This window comes from Phoenix dactylifera, chromosome 12 (genome assembly GCF_009389715.1).
Source record: "Phoenix dactylifera cultivar Barhee BC4 chromosome 12, palm_55x_up_171113_PBpolish2nd_filt_p, whole genome shotgun sequence".
Lineage (NCBI taxonomy): Eukaryota > Viridiplantae > Streptophyta > Magnoliopsida > Arecales > Arecaceae > Phoenix > Phoenix dactylifera.
In genome coordinates this window covers 5,905,505-5,917,259 of record NC_052403.1, presented here as the reverse complement: position 1 = coordinate 5,917,259, position 11,755 = coordinate 5,905,505, and the positions used below count along the sequence as shown (strand labels likewise).

Genomic DNA, 11,755 nt, shown 5'->3' with positions numbered 1-11,755 from the left:
GAGTTCTGCAACCAATAAAAGATAGCTTTCCCTCTTATTGTGTATCTGTAAACGAACATTTTCATTAAACTGATATAATTTATATATTGCATAAATATATTCTTGTAAAATCTATCACCTGCAAAAGATATACTGGTATGCAATATTTCTTTTACAAGTTACAGGTTTAACTAGCAGCCAAATTTGCATGCTATCCCTCGTAGAGGAAAGTGATGAAGTAGGGAGGAGTATGTTTCCTTTTTCTTTATCTAGGTGATGATTCTTTGCTTATTTTTCTATCTTATATGGCAATTGGAAATTGGTGCAATACTTGAAAACAAAAAGAAAGGATCCCCCAAGATTAGACCATCCCCCAAGTGCCCCATCCACACCACATCAACATCAATCTCTTACCGGATAAATTACATCCTACACTGCGTGCACCACATGACGGTGTATCATACCAATCAGATACAGAGCCGCTTGGTTTTATAGCCTTCATTCATCAAATACTCATTTTCGGTGCACCGCCATAGAAATGAACAACCATAATTGACATGATGCACCGTGTAGGATATAATTTCTTCTTTGTGCCGTGCCTAAAATTTTTCCCTTTATAACTGCGTACGTTCCCATTCGATCTTTGGAGATGCATACCTTTATGAAGCTTCTACAAGTAGCTATACTCTTTCTTGCACCATGAAGGCAGCCGAACTGATGCGCGTATGATCATGTGGGATCCAAGGCCTGAATCTTCCGTTTCCGCTGTACTTCTTTTCCACCCATCCATTCCTTCCACACAATAAACACCTCTCCCCTACCGAAACGTGGACGCACTCCAAACCACCTCTCTCCACTTACCATGCTCCGCCGGACCATCCGAACATATCTAAACCGGATAGATCCCATCCCCTCCTCGACCGGACGAACGGAGGTGCGCTACTCGGATCTCTACGATCTCTTTCTACCGACTTCGCACTTTGAATCTCTTTCTCTCGATAGCGATGGCGAGGGGAAGCGCGCAGTCGCAGGCGTCGTCGTCCGCCGGGGGCGCTGGGCGGCCGATGACGGTAGGACCACGGGGGACGGCGGCCGCGGCGGCAGGGATGCGGCGGCGGAGGCTGGGTGGCGGCGGCGGGAGCTCTGCTGGAGGGGGATTCGGCGGCGGGGCCGCGGGAAGCAACATGCTGAGGTTCTACACCGACGACGCACCCGGACTCAAGATGACCCCTACCGTCGTGCTGGTGATGAGCCTCTGCTTCATCGGCTTCGTCACTGCGCTCCACGTCTTCGGAAAGCTCTACCGCTACAGATCCTCCGCCACCGGTGGTTCTTGATCAGCAGGCGCCGGCGGCGCCGCCCGCGGCCGCGCGATCGAGGGGCACACGCCCACGCCCCTGTAAAAGATCGAGGTCTTTGCTCTGTTTTCTTTCTGGGAAATCGTCTGTTTTTGGTGCTTTAGTTGGAACTGTTTTAATCTTAGGGTTAGAAAGAAGAGTGCTTGAGATTGTGCTTGTTTTTTTTTCCCCGAATGAATGAATTGTGATCTTTTTGATTGGTTTCGTAACTTCGGTACTTAAATTCCAAGGGGCTATTCTTCATCTACTTCGGTTGGTGTTTTATTTCCTCGAAATAAAAAGAGGACTATATTTTGTTGGAATGTAGAATAGTATTCAGTTACCATCTTTCAGATTTAATAGATAAAATGGAAACTTTAAATGGATTTAATGGGCTGGGTGCGATTTTTCTTATCTTTTCGTGTTCCTTTTTCCCCCTTAAAAGCTGATAGCAAGTAAAGCCACAAGGAAAGCTTATTAAGATTAATCACGCTGGATGAAACAGTGCTAGTGATACCGTTCTTTTCAAGCTTTCAGGCCAAAATATGCGTACCCTGCTCTAATATCAGTTGAGTCAGTAATCTGCTAGCCTTTGCCATCCTTTCTCCTATCCATAGTGCAGTTCTTAGGGTCATCTGCTGCCCTTCTGAAACATATAGAGGTATTTTCTTGATTGATATGTTAGCTGTTACGGATGTGTTTCCACCTTTTATTCATAAATTTGGCCAGAGTAGTTTTAATTTCTATTGCTGCCTATGCATTTTAGAATCATGAAGTTTATTATTATGAAAATTGTTATCCAAGCTGCTGTTGGCCAACTATGAGTGGCATGGCAGTGAGGCTAATGGGGGGAAAAATAAAAAACATAAACAAGACCGTCGATGTCTTTATGAAGTGTGTAGAGGATAGTGTGCTGGAACATCTTCGAAGAGTGGGATTGCCACTACGGCTATTTTTGGTGAAAAGTGAAAAAAATGAAAAAAAAAGAATTAAGTATGCCTAGATTTTAGATGGTTGTACCTGGAAGATTGATAGATGGTTATGCCAGATTGCAATTTTCTTTCCCTCACTTTGGCAGCATATTCCAAATAGAGCCTAAGGAGCTTAGAACTTTCTCTTTCAGAAAGGAAAGGGTTAAATAAGTAGAGGAGCATTAGAGCCATATATTGAACAAAGGCTATGTTAACTGTTTATCAACCAGCAGATAGTCCTGGGTGGTGCATTTCCAAGTACTAGGACCGAGGTAATTATAGTGCGGGTGGGTCTTCCTCCCTTTCTCTCAAAAAACTTATAGGCAATAACCAAATATTAAACATTAGTGTACGTTATATGTGGATATGGTAGCTGGGGATAATAAGAGTGCTTCCAAAGGGGCATGTAGCTACTTGGTTTGACATCATAGGTAGGGCCCTATTTGCAACAACTTTAGCAAGAGAATTATATGTGCACAAGTGTTCATGTCTTTGCATGTAGGAGAATGAACTGCCTCTTGTTTGCTTACTCGTTACAGCTTCATCTTGCAACTCTGTGTAGTTCAATGTCGAAATATAGTCTGTCCCTTTTGTCACCTGCGCTAGTGGAGAATTGGCACATTGATAATGAGAATCTGTTTAATCTTAGCATGAGAAATTCTTCGATGCTTATCCTTGCATGTTGACTAATGTTAACTGTTGAAGCAGGAAAAAAAAACAAAATTTTTAAGCTTCTAGGAAAGTAGAAAAAAGGATTTGAGGATTTATTATTTTGTCCATATCTTCGTTTTTCCTTATTACTTTAAATGTGATTATGTTCTCTGCTTCATGTTTACAAGTTCTATAATTACAATATGCTTCCCAATAAAGCTCTTCTTTTTTCTCATTTCTTCTTGTATCTCTTTCTATTCTTCCCCCCTTACTTTTTATATCATTAATCTTTCTTTCCTTCTTTTATTTTTTCATTTGTTTCTTGGAAGGATTTTTTTTTCCAAAAAGGACTAGGACCAACATCCATAATCAACACACATTTATCTTGAAATCTACATGGGTCCCTCATAAACACTTGCTAGCTAGTTGCTAGGACTTATCTTTTAAAGACTCTTATCTGGCATCTATTTCATTTATTTTCCAGATAGTTTCTCTTCAAGTCCTATATCAGGAAAAAATGCTAATTACCACTTGTTTAAAAACTAAATGTTATATGACTTTTAAGGAATCCTAGATTTTTGCTGCTTGTCAAAGAAGACCACCCTCAGAACCTGCTACCATGCAAAATCTTATTTGTGCTTGGAGACATTCTGTAACCAGATGAAAATCCAACGAACGTGCCAAACTAATGTATTCTAAGTCATATAACAGTAGTCTCTGGAGTTTGAAAACTTCTCTCTTTTGTTTTCTTCCTTTTTCCTTACAAGAATGAAACTATTTAACAATCCAAGTGAATTAATTTTTCTGTTTCCAATCATTGTTTATTTGACTTACTCAATACACAAATTATGTATATTCTTAATTGGAATTCACTCAAAGACTCCAAAATTCTTAACTATTTCATTTGAATGGGCACTTCCATGTCCAGATTTAGGCAACAGTGGCTGGAATTAGAAACTTCAATGAGTTTACTATGAAACAGCAGTCCTATAATGCTAATGCTATAGGTTGTGCATTTTACTGAGGAATCTATTAACATTTTTGGATACCCCAGGTCCAAAGCTGTTTGGTCTGTGAAAAACAAGAAGATTATAATTCTCTATCAAGCTCTAGATTTCCAAAAAGATTCTACTGTTCTGGTTTGGTGTGAGAGAGTTCTAAGATGACATCCTAATTGGCTTGTCAGGAGATGATGTGATGCAAGAGCAATGGAGCAGCCATCTTGGTTCAGCCTATCTTAGTTCAGCCCATTTTGAAAGGACCTATAATTTAGTCAAGAAAGCAAAGACTAGTGTTAATTATACATAGCTAGTAATTATTGTGCTTTAATTATGTGTTATTAATATTGAATGTGTCTCTTAGTATTTCAAGGCTTATTAATTATGGTTCATGCATGGTGTCTTTTAGAGTTTGTAGAAGTATTTATTTGTCTTTTAAAAAGTTGTAAGTGTTAATGCAGTTGGATATGTAAGGTCATCTTGTCTCCATCGATGGTAAGAAATATAGGGAAAAGTTTGGAATGAAATTTGTGTTACAGTTTCTGTGAATCTAATGGTGGATTCTATTTGGTGTCCCTCTTTTCCTATCTGCTTCTCCTTTATCCTGACCTCTTTCCCCTTTTTTTCCGCTTAACCCGCTAGCATATCCGGTTGTGCTGCTGAAAGAGTTGAAATCAAATGGCTATGAGTGAAGAGGAAGGGATAATATGCACATGACTTTATTCCATAGGTGCAAATATTAGGAGAGGCAACCACATCCACATGATGGAAGTATGGAGGAGAAGGAAGTTGCTTGAGCATATTAAAGAATATTAATTAGCTATTACTGAAAGCTTCTTTAGAACGATAGAGGAAGATGACACAAGATATATGATCCACTTTTTTATCTAATTATGTTGCAAATTATTTTTGGATGTATTTGAGGTGAAGCAGATTCAAGAGGCAGCAAAATTAGCTAGCAAAGGGCCTTTGGGCCTAGATGGCTACTGCCTTGTATGTCAGAATATCCTTGGTGGCTTAAAGCATTTGGCTTAGCAAATTTCATGCAAAAGAGCTGTTCAAGTTATACCTGTTTTCTGCTTTAGGGGGAATTATAAAATTTAGTTAAGGTTTGAGTCAACTGATTTGATGCGTTGTGTGAAAAATCCATATAGTAAGCTTTTTCGGTAGCCTAAAATTTATACGATCTCAAAATAAAGTTGGAAGTTGGTTTCTTGAGAGAATTTAGGATCCAATTTCTCATTTGAAGCTATGGTTGCTTACATTTTGTGCAATCTGTATCAAAAGGTTGGATGTTGCATTTCATCTGCTAGATTTTAGACTCGAATATGGTACTCTGCTTTCTTTGGTGGTGAGTGAGGTCTGAGGCTGTGCATCCCACTGTCTTTTCTTCTCATTTTTACTCATTGCAGTATTAAGTAGCATGCTGCAACCTGATTGCCTTTGATTAAACCCCAAATTTCCTCCATTAACACAATTTGTCAAATTTTCTAACAACCAAAGTGAATAATAGTGAGATTTTGGAAACCAGGTCAATGTTGGATGAGTTAAAAAAAGTCCTGGATACCAATTATAATAAATGAGGGAGGTGATTGCAACACTTATCATTAAGTTGAACTTTTAACTTTGTAAGTCATACTATTAACAAATGGGAAATGGTAATGGAACAATGATTTTCTCAGTAAATTGGTAATGAGATTAATTAAATAAGAACACAGACAGCAACAAGATAAACTTATTGGTATTGATTAGGCAAGGATGGTAGAAGAAATACTAAAATAAAAATATATTTATGAAACGCGTTAGGGTTCGTGCTTGGAAGGCCATAGAGATCACTAAGGCAATTGGTGGAAAAAATATAGGGCAAAAATTTCTTCCTGTTCTTGTTCTTGGTTCTTACATTGGTAGAGTATGAAATATTCAAAATATTTTACTGATGCGCTAGGAAGCCTAAAGATATGATAAGAAAAAAAACTCTGAGCAACAACGATAATGGGATCCTTCTCCAAGTGTTTAAAGCCCCCAGACTTTTTAATTTGTATGTGATGTAATTCCAAAGTTTTCTTCTTGTTTTCTATTTGTAGGTGATAAAGCTCTACTTTGTGATACTGAGGTAGGCTGGTTATTGTGGTGTAGAAGCAAACTCTAGAATATAAAGGTTTGGAAAACTGTGTGAGATACATAGAGTGCAGCATTAGTTGGAATAATATGGACGAGTATATTGTTAGAATTGGTATACAAGAGGATTTTCTAACATTGATTTCATTACCTCTACTCTTGTCTTATAAAAGGAGGGAGAGATTGATGAGAATTTCACCATTAAGTGATGCAGGTGAAGTGGAGTTTTGCCTTTGGTTTGTCCTGTGAAATGCCAGTTGTGGTTTAAAAAGAAATTATATTTGTAAGATTAGGTTTTCTTTTGTGGATTAGTGTTAGCCAGTGAGAAGGGCCTCTGAGAACAAGGACCCAAATAATCAGAGTTCAAAATCGAGGTTGAAGGATTGAAAATACGAGGGGTTGGAAGCCAAAGAAAACTAGCATGTTGTGTCAGGTTCCATATTGCAATGTAGTTTATTTGCTTTGCTGCTCTGATTCTTTTCCTGTTGGCGTTCTTTCTACTTTATGAAATATGTGGACTGCATCCTGTGGCATGATTATTGAGCTTCAAATATGCCTACAATATTTTTCTTGCTTGCACCTAATAAGAAACCAGCATGTCTGATGAAGGTCATGCTTGGTCTCTTTCTTGTCGATGGCATTTTGTTGGTTAGTAGTTTGTAACTTGCCATGTTTCCTTATGTGGGCAAGTTCCAAAATAGATACAAGTAAATGCATCTCTTGGGTAAAATAGTGGAGGACAGTTGGGTGAGGATGAAAGCAGAGTATTTTGATGGAGGTGATCGAAACTTTCTTTGGGACTCTTGTCATCTGAAGTCAAAATATCTGATAGTATCTAAAGAGGTAGATTGTCCTTGCTAAAATTGTATTAGTTCCAATTTAGAGACTGGAAAAGTCAAGGTAATTCATACTTGTTACAGTGAAAAAGGTTGTATCAGGTTATTTGCATCCCCTTCTTTCAGTTTCAACTCTCAATGTCTTCTTTCTCTTTTGATAATTCACCCAAGATTTCTTTTCTAGCATGTTAACCTTTGCAGCCATCTCTGTAGATCATATCTCCTGATCACAAAGGCATTTGCTGGTATGCTGGTTGTTCCTCTACATGTTCCTGACTTGAAAATTCGTTGCGAGACCTCGGATCTTCTCTTGCCAGGTTCTTTTCTCTTGTCACACTTGATCCTGCATGCCATCAATTGTTTATTCATTGGAGGAATGAGATGCTCCAGGCCTGTAGCATTATCAATTAGTTTTATCATCCATTCATCAGAGAATGTTGCTGTTTTATCTTAATAGTGTCTGACATTTGTGATGTGCATGGTATGGAAATGGATAACATCCCCCAGTGGAGATGCATGAAGGGAGTTTGCATTTCATAGGAGATTGACATGGCAAAGGCATCTATCTCTCCTTCCTCGGATCATGTTTCTTGCTGCTCTTTGTTTCTTTCGATGCCTTGGGGCCTATTTGGGTAGTCCTGCTCGGTTATCCAACTATGCCCTTAGAATGTTACCTGTCGTTAGAAGTGGAGTATGCAACACAGTTAGCTTGCCGGTGGAAGTTCGATGTAACAGGCGACCTCTCGTGGCATTTTATTGTGAGGATCTTTTTCCTTTGGTTATTAGTTAGGCATCACTTTTAATGGACTCTGTCATGAGTATCTGATGTGCATCTGGATTTGCCTCCGCCCTCAAGCTGAAGACAAAAACCAATTCATTAGCCCTCTGGAGCTGAGCAATCTACACAGGAAGAGTCTTCTCTCCGGTGATATGAGTTTTATATGATGAGAAGCATCTGCGCCTAAATGCATTCCATGAGCCTTCATTGCTTATGATGATTTAGGAGTGACAAAGCTGTTACTTAGAAGAATGTAGTGGATGATTAAGTTTTACCATGAAGTGACAAGTAATAAACTGGTGTTTTTTTTTTTTGTGCTGAAACGGAAATTTCATACATCACGGGTACGAATACATCCAGTAGAATCGGCAAACAAAAGGTTCCGAAATGATTCATGCATTTCACCCTCCCCAACCCATAGGATGTCTTCTGAGTGGTTCGCTATATATGCCGTCGTTCCGTTAGCCTCACGAGATATATGCATAGCCTGAACTGAAATATTCTTACTCACCATCAACCAAATATCATAGAGTAGATGTCGCCGAATCATCCTCCAAAAGAATGGTGTTCGTCTGAAGTACATGCCGCGCATAATGCAATCCCATCCAAGCCGTCTGTAATTCTTTTTGATCTGCAAAACTGCTACAGCAACACATAAATTTCACACCGTAACGCATAGCTTCCATATTTCTCGCCAATACTGGAAACTGCGAGCTAATTAAAATGAGGACCAGGAGCCGCGCACATCGGCTAACCTTTTACTATAAGATTTCTGGGTTACGCGAGCACTGCTCTTTGTTTCTATTCGTATTTTAGGAGCCTTCGACCACATCCATGCATGCGATGCTGCGAAGATTTACGGCATTGACAGACACCGAATTTCCCCCTCCACTTTACCAAGTGCCAGCCAATTTTATATTTGGGAGAAAAATATCAAGCTGCGGTCATGAGTGTTGAAGGGCCAGCCAAGTTCATGGTCATGATTTTATAATAATTTTTTTTACATAAATATCCTTCTACATATCATATTTTATATAAATATTTTTTCAAATTAATACTTATATATATAGACTGATAAAATACTTGTTTTATTGTTCAATTTTTTTTTATTTTTATTTTTGCATATATATTTACGCGATCTAATGCCGTTAAAAAATTAACAATTTTAAATTAAAATGACTAAAATATTCTTAATAGGTAGATATGCTAAAAGAAACATTTATAAGGCGATCGCGGTAGAAGATAAAAAAAAATAATTTCAAAACTTTATTTTATATTTAATTAAAATAAATATGGTTTTTATTAATGGTGTTAGAAGAACGGTTATATAAGGGTTATTTGTGCAAAAACAGTATTTTATGAGGATATATAAATAAATATAAATTTTAAGAAGGTATTTATGTAAATTTAAATTGTTAAAAGAGTATCCATATAAAAAAATCTTTTATAATTGCTCCGGTAATTGTTGTTACCTAACAATGCTATGGTGACCCAGCTCATGTTTTGAGAATGATTGTCTACTGGTTAATGCATACAATCAGCTACGGTAGTATGAGAAATTTTTATACATAAAAAGTTATAAACCACCGTAACAATCGTCACAAAGTAATTCCATTGTATCATGCACACACGCAAAAACTCATAACTATCTTCAAACAGAAAATAAAATTCATGTGGAACATATGATCTACCTTTCTTTTCCATGATAGACATGCATCACAAGGACAACCTCCCATCTTTTGTTTGAGAAAGATGCCTAATATAAGCAGGTTTTAGTATTTTTTGCTTTGAAAACAGGTGGAACTCTTAATATCTAATAAACATTAATGTACTATTAGATTAATAATTTGCCTCACAAGTTATAACCTCATTAGTTGCCTCATTTACGTCGTAGTTTTCATATAAAAATATAAAAAAATTTATAATAATAACATATAAATAATAAAAAAAACTTAGAAATAGCTTAATAAATTATATATAAAAAAAGTGGAGCGTCATATATCTTATGCAGCTGAGTGATTTCGTATATATGCAAGCCATTTTCCAAAGCAATGAAGAAATAAAGCTAAGGAGGTTTTTTTTTTTTTTTTAATAGCAGCAACTGACATTATACGCGCATAAGTATACCCATAAAAATCAAAAAGAAGAAGTCGACCCAAGGGCAAAGGAGCAGCTTCGATCTCTTCTAATGATATTTTTTGATGAATAGAATGCAATCCAACCAATAGCACTGTTTGTCAAGTTTATGTAGGCCTCTAAAATGCCCACGTGGCATCAATTTCTCTGCACCCTCACTACCGCGACGTCATTCTCAAGTCCGGTAGGGGGTGTTTGGTATGGGATGATCGTCCCAGAATCAAGGGTAATGTAGATGGAGGTGATGAGATCACTGTGTTTGGTTGCACTATGGTGATCTTACGTGGCAGTGATCCTAAATCACATCCACTTCTCAAATCACCTCCCAATCCGGTGATGGGATACCCGTCCTTGAGGTCGTGAGTCCAGGATCACCCCAGGGCAGTGATCCTGAGTTGAAAGTTAAAGACAAAAATACCTTTTAATTTAGCAGAAAAATTGATATATCAATATATCATCAATATATATATATATATATATATATATATATATATATATTATAATATTAAGTTGATATTATATATTATTTTAATGATATATATATTATAATATAATATATTACTAATCATATTATTATCATATTATTATTGAAGGATAATATATTTTATATAATTAATAAATATATGATAAGGGCTACTAAAAGTAGAATATGTGACAAAATTATGGAGCTATTATAGGAATTAGCATATTGACTTATATTTTTGATTCATAAGAATGAAAAATACATTAAAAAAATCCATCTAAGATATATTAGGGGTATTTGTAGTATTATGTGGTCGGTGATCTTAGATCTCCGTACCATACCAAACAAGTTACTTATGAACACCCGAAAATTTTTAATCACTAGACCATAGCCTACCAAACATATTAATCTTAGATCACTGGCAGGTTTTGGCGCAACGGTAAATTTGCTCCACTATAATCTAGGTGTCATGATTCGAAACAACCTATCCACATTTGGGGGTAGGTTGCATACATTTGACTCTCCTTAGACCCTGCATTGGAGGGAGGCTCGTGCATCAGGATGCACTTTCTTTTATATATTTAAATATTAATATATAATTTATGAGCTGAGGTGTTTGCATGGAAAATGTAAGAGGTGTTGCTGGTGGTTTGTGAAAATTGCAAGTTTATTGCAATATTGGTTATGATTGAGAAAGTTCCTTAATATTTTTATGGTATTATCACTAATGATGATTGTAATGGACTTACGTTTAGTACGTTGGCAAATATTGATTAGTAATTATGTCTAGGGTATAATGGAATGTTAATAAGGCAAAAGGCACTTTAGTTCTAAGCTTTTTAGCAGTGCTTTGCATCCAATGAAAATAAGCTACTTAGCTAAACCTATTTGCTATCATGCAGGATGATCCATTTTTTAGAGATGGGTGCAAAACTGGAACAATTTTGATTTGAATCAACTCACATGTGTTTACATGAGCATCTATGTTAAGACTGAGCACCTCTTGAACATGCTGATTTATGGATACTCACCCCTTGTGGTTTATTATGCTTAGTCAACTTGAAGATATGCCAAATGTTGATCGCGTCCTCCCACCATAAGTGGAAAGATAAATGATTCTCAATAATGCCAGTACTTGTAATTGGTCTGCGTAAGAAAAAAGAGATCATGACGAATTGATTGGTTTGCATCAGAAGTGAGAACACCAGAGGGTTGACATGTATGACCAAGAGCAAAACTTAGGAGAAGGGGTTGTCTTCTCCCCACCTGTCAAATAGTTTTTTGCTTCTTTGTACCATTAAATGCTAATTTCTCCTTAAAGGTTCAATGTATTAGATTATCTTTTTAATCATTGTACATTCTTCCTTAAAAAATTAGGATCCATGAAACTTAAGTTTGCAATGCACTTGGCATTTGCGGTTCTTGTTCTTATTATTATTAGCCTGAGTTTACAATGATCTTTTTGGCTATGTGGAGATGGAGTGGATA

At 37.0% G+C, this 11,755-nt stretch overlaps 1 protein-coding gene across 1 annotated transcript; it reads left to right on the top strand.

Annotated features, from left to right (window-relative positions):
• Positions 1-743: 743 nt before the first annotated feature.
• LOC103718128 (protein transport protein Sec61 subunit beta) lies at positions 744-1,662 on the top strand. Its single transcript, XM_008806803.4, has one exon. It carries the CDS (start codon positions 984-986, stop codon positions 1,314-1,316), a length of 333 nt encoding a protein of 110 aa, XP_008805025.1. The 5' UTR covers positions 744-983; the 3' UTR covers positions 1,317-1,662.
• Positions 1,663-11,755: the final 10,093 nt, after the last annotated feature.